Here is a 20,452-nt window from a genome sequence, read left to right as displayed (position 1 = left end):
TCTGAGCTCTGCCCTTAATCACTCTCTCCCCAGTGACTCCTCCATTCTTCTTCACTCCTCTCCTCTCTCTCACTCCACAGCTCCCTCGCTCGTCCTTCTTTGTCTTCTCCGTCCCTCGGATCCGTCTCTGACCGCCGTTGTTCTACACGATTTCTTTCCGCGGTGATCTTCGTCTGTTCAGCATGATCCCGCGCAGCCCACTGTAGCCTCGGCTTCAGTTCTCGGCTGACGGGAGAGGAACCCGACGTGGTCTTCGGCTCTTGTGGTCTGACGTTCCGTGCTTTCTGAGATGCTTTTCTGCTCACCGTGGATGGAAAGAGTGCTTATTTGAGTCACCTTAGACTTCCTGTCGAATCAAACCAGCGAGCTCTTCCATCAACGAGGCGTTTCGGCTCACAGGACCGCCACTCGCTGCACGCTTGGGTTTTTTTTTTTCTTTTTCTTCTCCTTTTAACCGAAGTTCAGAGCAAAAAATCTTTATGTTCATTCTTATCGTGTTCTTAAAATAAAATAAAATTCCAACAAACCGATTTCCACACGGTGTGTTCACCGTGAAACAAACATCATCCCCAAAATTTTGCTTTTATAAAGTATGCAAATTTGTGCATATTTAATTAGACAAAGCCTCATTTGCATAAACAAATTTACCAGCGATGGACTGGGGAAGATTCATCGTGGTATCTATTGTTTATTGTTTTTTAAAAATGACCTTATTCACATCTAGTGTCTTGCCTTCAAAACTAATCTCAAATGTTTTGTTTTGTTAGTGTGTGTGTGTGTGTGTGTGTGTGTGTGTGTGTGTGTGTGTGTGTGTGTGTGTGTGTGTGTGTGTGTGTATCACATCAAGAAAAATCTTTAACTATGTTGGGAAACTATAAAGTGCATGTGTCTCTCAGCAACAGGGCTCCTGGAACAGTTCCCACATTGTTAAAAAAAAAAACAACAACAAAAAAAAACCAGTAGCTGTAAAAAAAAAAAAAAAGAAAAAAAAAAAAGTTATTTTCCATCAGCGCTTAAACGCATCTTGTCTGAGAAAAACAGCTCCATGCCTTTGTGGTTATGTGCCCTTTTTACTTTTTTCTCTTCCCCCACTATCCAAGCCTTGCTAGTTTTTTTTCCCTTTTTTCTTATGACCACCCAAGAGTGTTTTATGTTTGATAAGACGAGACAAGGTCACAGACGGCTGCTAAGCAGCTCAAAAGCGGCACGGCTCTGCGGGGAGACGGACGCGGATGCACATCGAAGCCAGAGCGGGGAATTTGACAGCTGCTTGGAGCGATCTAAAGGAGATGGGCCACGTTTGCACATGATTTGCTCCAGCTCTGAACGTGTGACATCGACGACACTGTCGCGGGACGAAGATGAGGCCAAAACGTTCTTTAGTGACCAGTTTTATCTAAGAAGCTTCCAAATGTTCATTCCGGGCAATCTGAGTTATAAAGCTATAACGATGACACGGCAGTCTAATACAGCGCTGTCCGATCAAATCGCAACGCGTCATTCAAATCGCAGGTTCGTATATTCCACGCTCTGCTGCATGGATCGTTACGTTTACAGGATTTATGTTTTAACGTGGACGGATCTACTCACTAAAAATACATACAGAAATTAGATCCAAACATATTCTGGGTGAAGTATCGTTAATTCTCATCCTTTATGAACTAAAGAGCATGTAGGCCTGTTTCACATCATGACTGCACACACCGCAGTTCCGTCATCGCATGTCGTCGCCGTATGGCAACAATTACATTTGACCATTTAACAGAACACTTAAAATATATAAACTTGTTCAAATGACATAAAAACCCCACTCTGATAGTGTTTCATTTTTTCCTTTAATGTAGTTTTGCCTAAATCTTGGAAATGACTCACATTTTGCGAGCTCTCCGATGACGACCTTCGCCAGGTCACGTGATTGCAGAAAAGGAAGTGCAAACGGCACTTCCTGGTCATCAGACGTGGCATTTTTTCATGACGTCAAAGTTAAAGCCCATCTCTTTCCAGTTACACAGGAAAATAGTCGTTTTGGATTACTGCCGATCAAAACGTTGGAGGTAAATGAATTGTTGCCATACGGCAACGACATGCGGTAAAGGGTCAACATACATGCGTGTTCATCCATTTATATGGTTTCTATAGCAACCTCTCATCCTCAGACACGTGATACGATGCGGACTGCTATGCAGAACCCAGACCTAAAAATAAACGCGTTGGTATTTAACAAAGAAAAATATATTACTTTCTGTAAGACGTTTATTTAAGATTTACGGAAGGAGTCTCTCGCGAGCTGCGGTTTCTCAGTATCACCACGAGCGGAGTATTCTGTCTAATTAACTTTTTTTAAAAATAGATAAATAACACACAAAGAGAGGCTGACGAGGGAACGACCGGTTATAGCTGCTATGACGCAAGATGTTCCGCAGCAGCAACTGCAACTCCGAATTGATTAAAAAGCTCAACGTGTCATTCTTTAATAAATCAAAGACATGTAACTGTCGGCGAAACGTTACGGGTTAAGCGGAATACGACACTTCAGGACGTGCCGACTCTACTCCATCACACCATGCTGTTGTTGATTATTTTCCTACAACAGCACGTCTCCAGATGTTTAATGCATGGAACGTTTGCAGTGTGTGTGTGAGTGAGGGAGAGTGTTTCGAGGGAAGCGCTCGCGTAGGCTAATTAGAGTGTGGTGTTGTGTTCACGTGTGATAACAATAAAGGGCAGTAACCGAGTGCTTTGTTCACAGCTATGCCCCTGGCCCCGCGCTCAGATAACTCCAGATAACTTCTCCGGTGTTAATGACGAGGCTGGCGGGTGGCCCGCGCTATCAGCAGCTCACGAGCTTCTGAAAAAAAAAAATGTAAAAAGCTCATCTCCTCCTCTCTGAAGCCTGGAGTGCGAGGCACAGGGAGGCACATGGAGGCACGGGCACCGGCTGCCTGATAACACACTGTTCTCCATTGCCATCTAATTAACTCTGGGTTCTGTTTACCGAGACTCGCCCAGCGTGGTGCGAACAAACTCCGGCTCTCTCCAAACTCCGACCAGAGCCGGCGTGCTATCTGGCAGCAGCACATGTTCACCCGGCTCGACGGTTTGCAAACACGCACCTGCTCGAGCGCCGTACACATCTCTCGCCGAATAAAGATGTAAAAGACTAGTTTTGAAACAGGATACGGTCGTTAAATATTCCACCCCGCATCTGTGCGTTCCCCGGCGTTAGCCGTTTCATGTCCCCGAGTTCGAGAATGAACCAGGCGTAAATTCCGTGAGTCACCCGTACTCACCTCCCATTGGCCGTGCTGCGACTGGCTCTTCAGCTGAATCAGCCAATCGTCGTTATCGGCTTCGGCGCAGTGGTGCATGGTGATGATGACCGGCCGGGTGAGGAGCGCTCCGGGAGGTCCGCAGCTCACCACCGGGCTCAGAACAGTCTGAGTGTCATCCACTGAAGGTCTACACCCACACACACACACACACACACACACACACACACACACACAGAGGACACACATTACACACTTCCATCATCAAACCAGGCACGATGAAATCCACCTCGGCTGTGACACAAACACCGTTTGGCGTCTCCGTCTGTCTTATTAACTCTAACGTTCGACTTTTGTACCTAATTTTCTGCCGGTTTCACAATCGCACAAATCTCAGATGGCGACGGTTAGCACAACTTGAATCACAGACGTTCCGAAAGATTTAACGCAACTGTAAATGGATAAAACATACACCGAGTTCCAATCTCAGAAGCGTTCTGTTCTCTTGCGGTTCGTGTGGAAATGAACTCGGACATTTGCAAGCCTAAAATCACTTTCTTTTTTCCAACTTGAGACTGTGTATATTGGCTCGAGTTTGTCTAACAAACATGGAAACGTTGTTTTTTTTTTTTTTTTTCAAGCCATATTTCTATAGCGGAGATTATTTTCAGGTCGTTTCAGGGTCGTGACGAGCCCCAGCGGCCCTGAGAGATGGAGATTCGGCTACTGGAAACACTAACTTGGACTCTCGTTACGTTGTTTAGTCAGGGCCAAGCTGGAGGAGGTATTGGAAAACGAGCGCCGCATGGTGCGCGCGGGTGGGTGGGAGGGGGGGGGTGGGGTGCAGATGATTTCCCACAATCCTGTCCGGTCGCTCTGATGAATGTTAGAGCCTACAGGAGTGCTTTGCTTGTGGTGTGACTGGGTAGGGACGTTACCTCATTGTCTCCTTCCTGTGCACCGTCACGTACATCTCGTACACTCGTCCCTGAGGGATAGCACCCGCTGGCACCAGCAAACTCACGCCTGTGGGTAGACACACACACACACACACACACACACACACACACAGCAACTGTCATCAAACTGTGACCTCTGCCACACATTGCCCTCTGCCAGGCCTTGTGTCTGCCAGTGCTCACTACGGCGCCAGGCAAAGTGCAAAGAGCAAAGCCCTGTCAATGTCACTTCCACACACACACACACACACACACACACACACACACACACACACAGTCTGGGCTACCCAGCACAGAGCCAGCTTCGTGTGGAAATTCCCCGTTCAGACTTGGATGCGACACCATTGATTGGGACGATTTTCTCTGGCAAAGTGCTGCCTGCTTCCTTCCCTCACACAGCGTCACACAGAGAGCATTGATTTAGCTTTTCCTGTCCTTCTACTGAACCTTTCATGGTAACACACTCGAAACGACCAGAACGGACCAAGGAAACCAAGAACGTGCCCGATTTTGGCGATTTTAAACAGTTTTTAAATGGTTTTAAATGGACACTCAGCGTTGTGATGAAATGAAAGCTGAATTTGTCCTTTGTTTCAGTGGATTTCTCCACACACACACACACACACACACACACACACACACACACACACTAACACACACACTAACACACACTTTCCAGCTTTATTTATCAGCCAACGCGAAACTGTGAAAAGTCCCACTGAGACCGGACTTCTTACGCTGTTCAGTTCATTCCAGGCCAGGCATGAAATATTCATCCTGCTGAAACGTACAAGGATGCCGTGTGTAAACGAACGGAGGAGCCTTGGAGAAAACCCGAACTTTCTCGAACCTATAAACATTCGCTTGCACATGTGCTTCACGCGGTGCGAACGAGCCACGCATCCTAGTGCTCGAGAGAACCTTGGAAGAGATCGTTATACTGTACTTGGTTCCTGATGTTGTGGAGAACAGCTGGCACATGTGGGTTTAAGCTATGTTACTTATCACGGTAAGAGCATTGTTGCAATCCTGTCTCATAATGATCGGAGGGTTATATATAATAACTCGCTCCGCTTGTCGATAAAAGACAAACGTGAAGGCGGCCATGTTTTCCCCCCAACTTTGTAGAGGTCAAAACTGACGTGATTCTGAGCTTCCCGTGGTGAACTGAATGAAGGGAGTGGGTCGGTGCTGGCGGTGCTGGTGGTGGGGGTGGGGGTGGGGGGGTGTTACTATCACATGAGGGCGGATCTATTGCGCACTAATCTCTAATCCCTTTATATCATATTTGCTGCATTAAGTCAGTTTGGGCGCTGTTCTGGCGCTCTCGGGGGAGCTGTAAAAAAATAATAAAATCGGTCTCTATGATATGGAGGACTCGAGCGTGACTTTAGCTGGACACACAACAGAGAACTATTGACCTGGAGAGAGTGGGGGACATCGGGCTGAGCGCCGAGATAAGATAATGAGGCGGTGTGTCTATCAGACCATGTCCAGCAGAGCGCAGAAGACGAGAAGCGCTACAGTCTCTCATATCGCAGATACGCGCAGAATTACGCTGCATCCCATTTACCCCGGGAAGGCCGAGCTTAGAATCACGTCATTTTTCGACCGCTACAACCTGAAGGAGGAAAAAAAACCATACACAACATGTTGATTGATCTAAAGCAAATACTTTTATAGACAGCGTGTTGATTTGATGTCACTTGCTGAACCCGGGGTTGAGGAGACAAGTCCCACGTTCCAGTGTAGGAATTCTGAGTTGAGGGGGCGTTTACTTTGGGGCAGTGGTGTCTTGGCGGTTAAGGCTCTGGGTTACTGATCGGAAGGTCGGGGGTTCAAGCCCTAGCACTGCCAAGCTGCTACCGTTGGGCCCTTGGGCAAGGCCCTTACCCCTCTCTGCTCCAGGGGGCGCCGTACCATGGCCGACCCTGCGCTCTGACCCCAGCTTCCTGACGCGCCAGGAAATGTAAAAACGTTCGGATTTACATCTAAACTGACGCTTTGATACAAACTTCTGATCTTCAAATTCCGTACTCGGCGACGAGTTACTGCGATTTTATACGGATTACGTCTGCGTGAAATTTCGTAAAGTCGTTTTATATCGACGGCTTGAAAGCTAGGAAAAAGATCCATAAATGAAGATGAATACGACTAGGATGAATAAGACGAAAGTAATGGCACCGTGTAAACGGAGGGCACGTTAGCGTGGGTCTACAGTAGCGGGCTCGCCGCAGTGGCTGCGCTACGTTCATTGGAAGATTAAATTATTTTGTCGTTTCGTGGGCGTCACTAAATCTAAATTAGACTGTGCGGTTACAGCCGAACGGCATTTCTCAACGTCGGAAGATTTTTGTAAATCTGGCACGAATGTCTGGTTCGGTTTGGCCCGTGAAAACATGAAAAGATGAACGACGAACGGGTTACGCTGAACTGGCACGTCCTTTTCAAAAATAATGCAGTGACAGAGTTAGCTGGCTCCTCACCCTGCGGAAGGCTTACAGTGATCCCTGGCACCCTTCCACCCCTCGTCTTGTATTTGACTGGTGTAAGCCTTGATAAATAGCACCTCAGGCGGAGTGTGTGTACACACAGCAGCTCATTCCTCTCTCCACATGCCTATATGAGTGTCAGAACGGGACTCGTGCCCTAAATCGATCAGCTCTCTTTAAAGCAGACGCGGCGGCGTGAAGTTCACAATCTCCCGACGTCCTGAAGACTCTTTGTGGACTCTGGCAATGTTTCATTAAGCTGCCGGTGTTTACAGGCCTGGCTGAAAGTGGTACAGCGCCTCTCCGTCAGCAGCACCCGGCGCGGCCTGCTCTTCATTAAGCAGTTTAACATCAATCAGCGGCTGGCAGCACCGGGGTTACCACCATGTGCTGACACTCGCATATATACGCTACATGCTACTGGATCACTTCAAGATGTGCGCCAGAAGCAGAAGTTGCCCTCGTAACCAACTTTAAACAAAAACATTCACACCAAGAGGTGGAAATGCAGGACAAATTTACGAAACCGTGAAATTCAGTATTTTTCAGTATGTCACAGTATGGCAAATGATACCGAAGTGTTTTCAGGACCATGCTGTTACAGGGAATTAATCATCATCAAGGTGAAAACCGTATCTCCGGCCATGTTTTATTCCTTACCTTAGAATTTCACACTTTTTATGTGACATTATTTATACCAGCAATATCACGACGCTCCAGCCCTCACACACCTGAGTTGGGCACGATGAGGTGTCCTCCGAGGGAGTTGAAGGAGCCGAAGGCGGTGCAGGACGGGTCTCGGGACCGCACCAGGCTCTGGGTGCGTCGTCCCATGGTCTCGCTGTCGATGAGTGAGTGCGCCAGCTTGGGAGACAGTTTGGACGAGAAGTCGGAAAGCTCGTCCTGCGGCGTCACCGTGCCGGACGAGTTGTACACTTTGATCTTCAGGTTGGGCAGGGGGTCGAGCAGAGGAGAGTTAGTCATGGGGATTTTGTCGGCCACGTCGTGGAGGGCGTAGACGGGACCGCGGTACATGGCCGCCGCCGAGGTCAGGTCAGGGGGCGCGGTCAGGAGATCGGCTAAAAGGGAAGAGAGTAGACAAGATGTAAGCTAACGCTACAGTCGAATTCGGCTTCCGACAGGCCACGGTGTAACTATCACATCGTTGGACTCTTCTGTACAGTACGTAACAAATCACTTCGTCATTGATTGTTGGAATCATTTAATCTGATGGATACGATCAAGTACACGCGAATCTGAAATGCTTCAATGACAGAAATCGTATATACACACACAACAGCGCTGTTGAATTCTTGATTCTGATTGGTCAGAAGTTGTTGATTAGTTCTCTACAACAGCAGCTCTGACAAAAAATGTCAGCTGTCATTCAAATGCACGATCGCTTAACAAATTTCGGGAACTTTCAGGCGGGGCTGCTGCTTGCTTGGGATGAAAACCTGCACCCACACCAGGCCCTTTCCGGATAAGACTGGACACCCCCGGTCTAGTCAGTGGTGGTTTCTGAGGCGGAGGGGGGTGAATACACTGGGGATATCAGTTGTGTTTTGTCGGTGTAGCTGACAAAATGGAAACCGAGTGCAGCGTAAAGTTGGGGAAAAAAAAGATTTTCTACTTTCAGAAGAATTTTAAGGAGGTACTACGGACCGTTCTGCCGAGCTTCCCCCTGTTCACCGCACCGCATTCCACGGACACGCAAAATCACTGCTTTGGGTCTCTTCCTCACAACTCTGAAGCAGGTGAAGCTCCTGTGCGGGTTCTTTAAAGCTCGGGGTCGGAGTTTTCGTCGCCGTGCTCCGGGCAGCAGATGGCATCCTTATTAACGAGTTAATCCCTTCGCAGGTACACAGATGAATACGCGTGGGCGTGCTGAGTGGGAGTGGTGGCCATGCTGAGCGCTCTTCCTCCTCACAGCCCTCTCCTCACACATACACACACACACACACACGTGCTTCATTCCCGTGCTTGTGCCTCCATGACAACGATTACAGCGACCTGATGGGTGCTACGCTAAGTGTTAAGTGCTAGTCGGAGGTCTTGTGGAGAACACGCTAACACCCTGCACGTTTTTTCAGATTTTTCCTCTCCTGGACGGCGTCTTGTTCACCAGGTCGTTTCCGGCACTAAATCAGCTCCGCTAAGTTCGCTAACTACCATCTATTATTTTTTTGCGATTCTTCTCAGATACCGCGTATTGATCTGACACGCTGACGGAGGCAGGAAGCACGTCAAGAGAACGAACGCCGAGCCCTCGTATTTAGCTCGGCCTGCCTGCGTTCCTCGATGTTTACCTCGCTTCCATGACACCTTTCAGTCGGCCCGGCGTGGATGATATCTAATTATCATTGAACGTGCCGTGCAAGCGGAGCTAATTATGGCTTCGTGATAACTTGCAGATTGCCTTCACATCAAAGTGACAAGCATTCTAATGGTGTCTTGGCAGAAACATCACCTACATGCCTTTTTCCTCCACCCGTTTCCATTCTCTCTTTTATGCTCTCCCGTCAGTGTGGAAGGGGAAAAACAGTCACGCCTGAATTATGAATGTGTCATCACGGCTCCCGGTGAGGCTTCTGGCACATATCAATTCTCAATCTTCCGCTGTCACCTCTGTTACACCGTCTGCATTCATCAGACTATAGGTTCCTTTTTTTTTTTGCATTAGGGTGGCATTGAGAAAATGTCAAAATGTTTGAGAACGGACAGCACTGAAACTTTATTGTCAAAATCTACAGACTTCCAGCTGTTTGCGATGAACAAACGAAAGCAGTTGAAATAGTTCGACGCGACGAACGATTCAAGTGGTTTCCCCAAATTCACCTGAAAATGCAACTTCTTCAGTCTCAAAATTATTCACCCCCCTGAATAGAATCCCTCACAACAGAAGAAATAGGCAAAACAGGTGTCGTCTCAAGCAGACCTGATACTAAACTAAATCAAGGGCTTCATTAGTTTCACCAGGTGTGCTTGAGCTGGAACGCATGAAAAACATGAACATACGCCTCTACTCACCCAAAAGCACAAAAAAATTCCACTCAAAATCATATAAATAATCCACAGAAGGTTTGGGATTCTGTTCTGTGGAATGATGAAACGAAACTGGAACTTTTCAGCACGACGGATCAGCGGTACGTCTGGAGGAAGAAGAACGAAGAAAGAACACTGTCCACAGTCGAGCATGGTGGAGGCTCGGTGATGCTCTGCGGCTGCTTCGCATCCTCTGGCACTGGAAACCTGCGGCGTGTGGAAGGCGAGATGAATTCATTGAATTATCAGGAAATCCCAGGAGAAAACATCACGCCATCTGTGAGGAAGCTGAAGCTTGGGCGTCACTGGACCTTCCAACAGGACAACGGTCCCAAGCGTACCTCAAATTCCACCAAGGCTTGGGTGCAGAAGAAGTCCTGGGAGATTCTACAGGGCCGTCACAGTCACCTGACTTGAACCCCATAGAAGATCTCAGGTGGGATTTGAAGAAGACGGTCGCAGCACGCAGACCCAGGAATATTACTGACCTGGAGGCCGTCGCTCATGAGGAACGGGAGAAGATTCCTCAGGAACGCTGCAGAAGCTCTGCATCTCGTTTACAGCAGGTCACGACAGCAAAAGGAGCTCCAGTAAAAAGGAAGTATTAAAGATGCTTGCTATGAAGGGGGGTGAATAATTTTAAAACCGGAGAAGTCATTATAAGCTGCGTTTTCAGTTGAATTTAGTGAAACCACTTGTGTTGAACGATTTCAATCGCTTTTGTTTGATTTGTTCATCAAAAACAGCCGAGAGTCTGTACATTTTGACATTAAACCTGACTTGCAACAGGAGGTTGAATCATTTTGATTGCAACTGTATAAAATAATATAATATAACATGATATAATATGAATTGACCAAATCGACACAATCGGTCTTCTCATCTGTCTCACCCGTGCGAGCGGTCTTGATGCTGACCGGCTGGAAGCCGCCGTTGAGAGCCGAGGAATCGATGATGTCCGAGTCGAAGTCGCGATGGTTCTTGCGGTAAACGAAGAGGGCCACGATGACGGAGATGACCAAGCACATGATCACGGCGATGACGATGCCCACGTAGAGAGCCACGTCGTCTGTGCTCGGGGCGGCTGTGAGTAAAAAAAAACAACAACAGAAGACAGAAAGAAAAAGAAGAGGATAAGTCCCAAAGGCTTTGAACTAAAAGGGGCTGTGGACATCAAAAATGAATCATCGCTGATTGATAGCACTTTCATTAAAACTGTGTCAAATTAAGAAGGAGATGCTGTCTGGGTGCCAATATCCTGTTCACAGAGAGTCCGGGATATTAATAAATGCAGGACTTCATTACTTTCTACTGAGTGAACGGCACTTTCCTGACTGGAATTCAAAGGAACTCATTTAAGATCTGTGAATGAGGTGTTGTGTATACAGCAGGTGGAAAGGATTGAGAAATGAAAACCTAGATGGCTTCTGTCGGTCATCTATATTTGGCCATATAAAAGAGTCAGCTCATGAGTCTATTGCACATGCGTACGATTCATACGAGGTCAGTTTTCAAGGTGCAGCTTGCAATTTTTTAAAAAGTGTTTCCAGGACTGTAATAATCGCATCAATTCACATAGACCATAATACAAATGAGATCTGTAGCACCGACGCGCAAAAGATCTGACTAGTTTCTCCATTATTACCTTCTCTTTAGGTCGTTTAATTATTTCATTTCCGGCCCTGAAATGATCTCCAGCCTGAGCCGATCTGTCCAGCCTGCTTTCCCTCAACTGTTCACACGGTGTGTATTTTCCCCAACGTGCTCACCATGCGCATTCAGTTCACCTTTTAAACAGCACGGCACTTTAACGATGACAACCCGCCCCTTTAAAGGGTAAACAAAAGGCGGACTGAACACTGCACGGCACGTTAAGGCGGAAGGTTCTGAGCGCGCATCAGGGAAGAATCAGTAAGGAACACTACGTAAGGAATTAAAAACACAGGATGGTTCTTGTGGTGAAGGAAAAAGTGGCACGATGACGGAGATGACTAAGCGTGTCATGTTTGGGAAAATATATATATATATATATATATCATTTCTTATACCACGGTGAGTTTTAATTTACTAACAAACGACACATCCGCGCATTAATATTGTGGAACGACGGTCAGACAAGTTCGGTCCTGTTATCGCTTACATTATGGCAGCTACTGTATAAACCGTCCTTTTCTTTCTCTTAAACTTAAGACAGAAACAAACAAACAAACAACCCCCCCCCCACCCCCCACCCGCCCTACAAAAAGCAACGACGACAAAAAAAAAACGCAGCTTGCGGTGTTAATTCAAAACCCAAACGCACAAATTCCTCCGGCCTGGAGACTTTCATGTAGCCGACAACCTACCGACTGTTACAAAGCACCGACACTGGAGACTCCTTCCCTGATGTCAAATAAACCTCGTATAACCAAAGAGATTTGAGAATTCAATTGCACTGAGGTATAACTAATAATAAACTTTTATTCCCGTTTGATTTGACAGTAATTTTTAGTGATAAATGTGAAATGTGGCAACGCTGGATGATGTTCGAGTTGTGTCGAAGACATATATATATTACCTGTACGCATAATATCTAGGCTCTGAATACAAAGAATGAACTGGAAGCCTCGCACAGTGCCTGGAGGAAGACCCACAAACTCACTCCCTCATTTTGACTTGGCTCATAAAATCTAGAAATAGCCCTCTGTTTCATATTCCACTCCTCTCTCTCTCTCTCTTTTTTTTCCCTCTCTCTATTGTTTCTTTCCAGCTGCAAAAATCTATCACTGATTATACGGGACCGCGGGCTGCGGCTATACCTCTACCGACAAGCCGTCATTAGGGCCGACGTTGGGCGCACATCTGCATTGAGAAGGCACTTTTGTCCTCGTGATAATTGTGATGAATGTGATTCGGCGTCAAAGCCACCTGTCAAGTGAGGGGAACGAGTCCACTTTTAAAAAGGTGTTCAAATGCCACCGGGGCGACGGGAACGGCTCTCGTTTCCCGAACACGGAGCGGTGCCGATGCCTACATGAACAAGCCGGTAAGGGCTATTGATTCCTCCATCAACCTTAAATGGGACATAATCAACCCCTCGTGTGTGGCAGGGAAAGGCTGAATGGATCCGTGCGCCCGATTCTGTTATTTGCGCTCGCACCGGAGCCAGAAGTGGAGAGCAGGATTGTGGGAGTGCATAAATTAGCTGTGCACTTAAACAGTAACTACTACAGAGTCGATATCTGTAGTTGTACTCATGAACACTAGGTGGCAGTAGCAACCATAAAAGTCGATTTGTACTGTAAGTGCTGCATATCATAGACTTCGAAAACGCGTATTGTCCTGTAAACCAAGCTTCCTGCAAATGCCTAATGGTGCGTTACGATGAAGCTTTAATAGAAAACTTGGAGTGGAGGATGAACACATTCGGTTAACATTTAGAGTAAATGATGAGCGCTCTCGCTCACGTTTTCTATCACGGGCCTTTCTTTTTTTTCTTTTTGGCCTCTCGAGGCTGCTCGGATTCGCCTGTAAATAAAGAGAATCCGAGTGCTGGTCCTCGCTGGCTTTAATCGCTGTAACGTTCCAAATTAATCTTTCTTAATGGGAGTCTTGCCCTCTAAACCTGACTGCTCTGACCTCTAACGCCACGCTCCTCTCACTACTCACACTCCGGACCTTACATGGTCACGGACTCGATCGGATACGGATCAGATTAATCGTACGCCTGCACCCCCCCCCCCCCCCCCCCCCCCCCCGAGTCATCTGGAAACAGGCTCTATTCTACGATGGTGCGGATAAAGGTTTTTGTGAGCTTCTCCTCCTGACTTATGGTGCTGATTTGGTCACATGATGCAGCAGGAACCGGTCCCATCGATCGCCCTGTGATCCCAGTAATCCGGCGGAGGTGCCGAGAGCGGTGTTGATTATCTACCAGATTTTAAGCCTAATCAGTCCAACGCTTTCTGTAGAGATTATGAACCAAGAGTCAGGTTTTGGTTACGTGTAAGCTACTTTTGAGTCTGAAAACACTGAAACGCTTTGTATTATGAATAAACTCCATAGTACGCCGTTGCACCTTAAAAGCCTGTTCACACCAAGAACGATAACTACATCAGTGTCCACACCAACACGGGATATCTTTCTGCTGCGGTGATGTCATCTGCTGCTTTCAATGCTCCAGCTCTTTAAAGCAGGACGGATTCTGATTGGCTGTCATCGTGTTTATCGTTCATCAGCTGGGAAAAAAGAATCCTTCTGAAAGCGATTCCGACGATATGGTATCTCCGTGCCCTCATCGTTACAGCTGTGGTACGGACTCCGCTATTCTTTTATATTTAGAACGATTTTTAGAACGATATCTTCATCGTTACGGTCACAGTTATCGTACTTGGTCTGAACGGGCCTTTACAGTGTTTTTAAAAAATACGACTTTAAAAACAAACAAACAACATATCCGAATAAGCAGCTCAAATCTCGGCCCAGCTGGGAAACAGAGTACACAGAGAGAGAGAGAGAGAGAGAGAGAGAGAGAGAGAGAGAGAGAAGCAGAGAGACAAAGATAGAGAGAGTAGCAGAGAGAGAGAGAAGCAGAGAGAGAGACAAAGATAGAGAGAGTAGCAGAGAGAGAGAGAAGCAGAAAGAGATAGAGAGAGAGAGAGAGAGAGAGAAGCAGAGCGAGAGCGAGATAGAGAGAAAGATAGAGAGAGAGTAATGAAAGTTTAGAGATTATGATCTGAATGCGGCTTTGCTGTAAAACCTCCCCGTGGTTATTTAACGTATATCTCTTCAGCTCTGCAATCTTCCACGCACACGTCTGATGATAAAGGAGGCAAAGGCGGCGGGGTAAAGGGTTTGGAGGGGGTTTGCGAATGTATCACTTAGATTAATACATTTCTTTGAACATGAGTGATCGCAGGTAGAGGCAGAAAGAGAAATAATAGTCTGGAAATGAAAAAAATAAAATAAAAAATAAAATAAAAAACAAACACGATAGGGTTATTGAGCGGTGGGCTCCTGAGTGTGTGTGTGTGTGTGTGTGTGTGTGTGTGTGTGTGTGTGAGGATGGTGAAAGAGTCGGAGCTCGTCTTCCTCAGCCAGTGATCACAGCAGCCGAGTGTGAAAGAGGCACGCAGTGCAGCAACCGCTGCCCCCGGGCGAGAGAGAGAGAGAGAGAGAGAGAGAGAAAGAGAGAGAGAGAGAGAGAGAGAGAGAGAGACAGACTGGAAAATTCTATCACTCTATTAACACATTCAGTGGATGAAACAAATGCAAAAGTAAAGGTGAGATGAAGGAGAGTGGATGAAGCATTGAAAGAAATAGAAAAATATGAGTAAATATAGAAGGAAGAGGTGAATAGGAAAAAAAAAATCAAATCAAAACTCACATGAATATCCATAATCATCACTCTTGCCTTTTGGTTCAGATGACTTCTGATATAGGGAACCTTAGGGAGGGAAAAGAAAGGGAATTGGGGTGGGGGGGTGAAAAAAAAAAAAAATCAAATTTAACACAAGTTTGACTGAACAAAGCTCAGACACGGAAACAAAGGCAAGAGTAATGGTAATGCAAAACAGCCATCCTTCTCCATTTGGTGTCACTTTCGCCCATCTCTCTGCTCTCGCTCTCCAGACGGATGAGTGCTTGGGGGGGGGTATTTTTTATTTTTTTTTTGGGGGGGGGGGTTGTCTGGATAGCGAGAGTCAATGTCACCATCCGTCAGGCACGTTTTAGTGCTTCATTAGGACTAATGATCGCATGCAATGGATTGTCTTAAGCTGATAAACAGTCTCCGAGTCAATGAGTCAAAGGCACTTAGGGCCCAACATCTGCCAAGGAGGCCCTGAGAAATCGCTCCTCTCTTTTCTTTTTTTTTTTTTTCTTTCTTACTCTCTCACTCACTGTGTGAAGGTGGACGCCATTAGCACATGGGCCTCTCGCTAATGTAGCATGCTGGAAAGGGTGCTAAATCAAATCGGCGCTGCCTAGAACAGGCAAGCGATGGGGCCTGACAAGCTCGATATCTACATAAACTCAATGAGAGAGGGAGAGAGAGAGAGAGAGAGAGAGAGAGAGAGAGAGAGAGAGAGATATATGCTCAGGATGCTTATTATATTATACAGATTATAATATTAATGAAAAAAAAATGGGCACGATGCAACATAAAGTGACCGGAGAAACTGAGGAAAAGAAGAGAAATGGTAGAAACCCCCCCCCCACACACACACACACACACACACAAACTTTTGTGCAGATGCCGTCAAAATGGAAAGGCAAGTAGAGATCATCGACAGACGGAGTAATCGATCGTTTGATGGATGGCGAATTTACTGCCATGTCATAATCAAACATGAAGGAGCGGGAGACGGGGTAAACTTTCGAGATCGAGAAAGAGACAGCTGGAAAACAGAGATGTTGGAGATGTCGGATATGGGATGAATGATATGACTTATGGCCAGAGCATATGTCTATGAAGTCAGATTCCAGCGAGGGATCAGCAGCTCTTTTTTTTTTTTTTTTTTTTTTAGTCCGAGGCAGCTGTATACACATCGTCTGTTTCCCACCCGTGACATCGTGGACAGACAGGGAAGTGAAAAGCATCTCACAAGAAGGAGATTAGGAAGGGCTCTGAATGGTCACGTCTTTCTAAACCCGAATCAATTCTGCTAGAAATGAAAGAAAACAAAACGGTGTGAAGCGTGTTAATAAGGTGGCACTAAAACAGTGCACCTCAGCGTGGATTCTACCGGAGAAACGAACAACGTTCTCCCAAAACATAGTCCATGATAGTCCAAAACATGGTCGTGAAGAGAGCTCTTGCTGCCACTAGCGTCACTGTGAGATTTTAAGGCCATGGCATATAACTCGCGTCCTTTTCACACTCGACAAATCATTCAGTGAGAGCTCGTTAATGGGGGCGGAGTCATCCTGGAAGAGACCACACCCATTACGATTGAAAGGTCTCTTCATGGGATAAAGGTGATCAGTCAGGAGAACTTTGTAGTGGTTTGGAGTAACTCTGATACGGTGGTCGCACGGTGGTTTAGAAGTTAGCACGTTTGCCTCACGCCTCCGGGGTCTGGAGTTCGAATCCCACCACCACTCCTTGTGCATGGAGTCTGCATGTTCTCAACTTGTTTTGGGGGTTTCCTCTGGTTTTCTCCCCCACTCCAAAGACATGCGCTGTAGGTTGTTCGGCATTTCAAAATGGTCCGTTGCGTGTGAACGTGTGTGTGATTGTGCCATGTGATGTGACGGGGTAGTACCCCGTCCAGGGTGTCCCCCACCTTGTTCCCCAAGTTCCCTTGGATAGGCTCCAGGCTCCAACCCAGTGTAGGATAAGCGGTATGGAAAATGGATGGATGGATGGAAATAAACACTCGCCCCCCTGTAATCATACTGTCTTTTTTGCTTCTATATGCGTGTCATTAAATATATATCAGGTCTTCCGGTTTATATGCCTAAATAAGTTTCCACCAAATATCAGGTGATATTATCGGTCATACTCTACCACAGTGCTGTTGCATTCTTGATTCTGATTGGTCAGGAGGTGTTGATTCATTTTCTATAGCGGCAGCTCGGACGATAGTTCTCGTTCTAACCCGTCGTCGTTTACAAAATGCGCGTTTGTTGATATTTGAGCACTTTGAGTGTCTAGTAAACATTTACGGAAGGAGTCTCCGGCGCCGGTGCTTTGTTTTACAGTAAGGTTTCGGACAGAGGAGCGTCTTCAGGACAGAGGACGGTGCACTTTCAGGTTCGACGAGGTCTTTATTAACGTCCTGAGAGAGGGGGGGGGGGGGGGGGGAGAGAAAGGGTAGCGATGTTTTATAGATGTTTTGTGCTATTATTTTATAGGAAAATAATCCATTTCGGGTAACTACGGGTTTTTTTTTTCTTTTCTTTCAATAACAGCACAAATAACACCAATAACAGTTTGCCTTTATTTTAGATATTCTAATAAAACATCATTAGACAGCTCAACTTGCACAGGAAACAAAAACCTCGGCGATACAGTCTGAGAAACAGGATTTTCTCCGCTGTACGTTTCTGCTGCAGCTGCAGCGCTCGGGAAACAGCTTGTATTTGCCTTTGTGTTTGTGTCTGTCTTGCCCTTTCTGCGAGATCGATATGTCAAGAAAATGTCATTTGTCTGTGGGTTGAGTAATCAAAGCCCTCAACAGGAACATCATAACAAACACAGACTGCTGAAGAAGCACAAAAAAAAAAAATGTCTGAGTAGGAAATCTAAAGCAGATATTTAAGTCTATATCTCAGAATAACAGGACTGCGCATGCTATTTAAACCTGAAACACAACAATGCAGGAGCGAGTCTCTCTAGCACGTAATTTGAGAGGCTCACAAGCAGTCTGGATGCGCTGAAGTGCCTTCTGGGAAGAGGAAATGTAAAATTCTATATAAGTGATTTGTAGGAACGGCGAAAGGCTTCTGCTCAGGGTGAGATCAGGGTCCATCTGGAGCAGTGCGAGTTCACATATCACACACACACACACACACACGCACACAAAAAAACCCTGTTCGCAATGATATCTGCAATAATGTGAGCTTTTAGAGAATGTGGATTTCTCCTAAATGCACAGTGAAACGGTCATTAGCACGGACATAAGTGGTTTCACCCTTTTAACTCGGGGAGAGCGGAAAAAAAAAATCAATCAGGGGAAGTGAGCCTAAATCTATATCGTTATGGGTTTTATATTCTCCACAAACTGCTCATCAATCTGACACGGAACTAATGCTTTCGTAAAAAAAAAAAAAAAAAACAGAACTGCGAGAACAGAGAAGAGCATCACACACACACACACACACACACACACACACACACACACTATAAATCTCACATCTTGAAACGCAAGGCGGCTTTGTATTTATTTATTTATTTATTTATTTATTTATTTATTTATTTGTTTATTTTTAAACGCGAGATGATTACGGTTTTATCGATCCGCCGAGATTCTTCTGATCAATAGGGTCACCGATATTGTCTCATTTACATGTAGAGGCTTTTTCAAATTAAAACTGACTAAGATGACTAATCGTGCATTGGATTTCTTAATGTCATTAGTGTAATTCGGGGTGTCCTTTTAATCAATCGGCCTTTTGGGCGGTGTAATAATTAAAGCGTAAGCGCAAACGTGCCAAACTTGAACGAATAATATGAAAGCAAAAGTGCTTTCAAAGTCATCGCTGTCTCATGTATCGAATACGCTTTCGGGCCGAGAGTCCGAGAGGCTGAGAAACGTGACTGTACGGTATCAGTATCGTGATAAATGACACCGTGACGTGATGTTCAGACGGGAGAATCTATTTAGCATTAACCGATGTTGTCCTGCGATGGACTGGCGTCCCAAGCAGGATGTTTTCCCGCAGTAAGCCCAGTGTTCCTGGCACAGAACCCGGATCGAATGCAAAACTGAACCAATAAAGCGCTTACTGAAGGTGAGTTGAACTTAAAATTATTATTATTATTATTATTATTATTATTATTAATAATAATAATCCTTTCTTTGGCTCTGCTGTTTTTCTGGCAACTTCTACTGTTTTTCTGCTCACAGGAATTTATGTTAATGTATTTCACAGAGTGTGTGTGTTTTTTTTTTTTTTTTTTTTTTTTTTTTTTGTGTGTATTCCGTGTAAAAATGCCAGTTCAGGAAAGAAGGGCTATGAGCCTGGATTAGATTAAGAAAAACAAAAACAAAAAAACAAAACATATAAAAAAAAAACCGTGCATAAACCAAACAGTGTTTTACATGTCTTCCAGCAGCACTTCAATATAATATAAGCAAGGCAGTGTTCTTACTACACGCAGCCAAATATATAAAACAAATCAAATCCATCCGTTTTCTGTATCATTTATCCTACACAGTATTGCGGAGGAGCCTGGAGCCTATCCCAGGGAACCTATAGTACGACATATATCTTTGGACGGGAATCGAACACCCCCCCAAAGCCGGAGGAGCGAGGCAAACGTACTTCCGCACCATTCCCTCCTTTAAAAATAAACACATAATACACAAAACTTCTGCACTCATTGCAATTTTCCTTCGCAAAACACATTCTGGTTTGCAAACTGTTATAGATTGATGGAATTATTATAGAGAACTAAAAGAGAAACTTTTTTTTCCCCCCCTCGTTCTTTTAAGTTTTAAAACACTGCCAGTGTGCAGCAGAGGTAAGATTTATTTATTTAAAAAAAAAAAAAAAAAAAAAACTTGTCATCTTGTCAACACTTATAATTTGCTCCGCTGAACCAAAAAAGGAAATAAATAAAAAATGAAAAAATAAAAAATCAAGTGTGAGACTTTTGGCGCGACTCCTCCGTGGCCCCCTGTCTCCTTTCCATCTCGCGTGCTGCATTTCATGGTTTTTAAATTAGACTCCGGATCATAGTAATCACTGAAACTTCTCTCTAAGTACAGTATAATCGCTTATCGTTATTTTAAATATAGCTCCTGAATGGTGGGTCTGTGACAGGGGTAATTACTTTCCGCATTGCCGCGTAGGCTGAGCCGTGATTTAACACTCCTGAGTTCTATATTTAGTCTCCGTGCTTGGTTTGACTAAACAAAAGGTTTGGATTGTTTTCTAGCTACGGATCATTCATCTATCCCACATCCAATATCTATAGATCTGCTTTATTGCTAGTGGTAGAAAAAAAACAAAACAACAACAACGAGGAAATGAGAAATTA

At 45.4% G+C, this 20,452-nt stretch overlaps 1 protein-coding gene across 1 annotated transcript in view; it reads right to left on the bottom strand.

Annotated features, from left to right (window-relative positions):
* The window catches only part of unc5cb (unc-5 netrin receptor Cb), a 148,841-nt gene that overhangs the window by 11,933 nt on the left and 116,456 nt on the right, over positions 1-20,452 (bottom strand). The window contains exons 8-12 of the mRNA XM_017489288.3: positions 15,131-15,190; positions 10,658-10,849; positions 7,452-7,799; positions 4,208-4,295; positions 3,291-3,459 (exon numbers count right to left, since the gene is read on the bottom strand). Of these exons, the coding sequence (XP_017344777.2) occupies positions 3,291-3,459; positions 4,208-4,295; positions 7,452-7,799; positions 10,658-10,849; positions 15,131-15,190 (857 nt within the window). The remainder of the gene's footprint in view (positions 1-3,290; positions 3,460-4,207; positions 4,296-7,451; positions 7,800-10,657; positions 10,850-15,130; positions 15,191-20,452) is intronic.

This window comes from Ictalurus punctatus, chromosome 16 (genome assembly GCF_001660625.3).
Source record: "Ictalurus punctatus breed USDA103 chromosome 16, Coco_2.0, whole genome shotgun sequence".
Classification (NCBI taxonomy): domain Eukaryota; kingdom Metazoa; phylum Chordata; class Actinopteri; order Siluriformes; family Ictaluridae; genus Ictalurus; species Ictalurus punctatus.
Note: the sequence above shows the minus strand (reverse complement) of the source record. Positions and strands in the feature narration are given on the sequence as shown.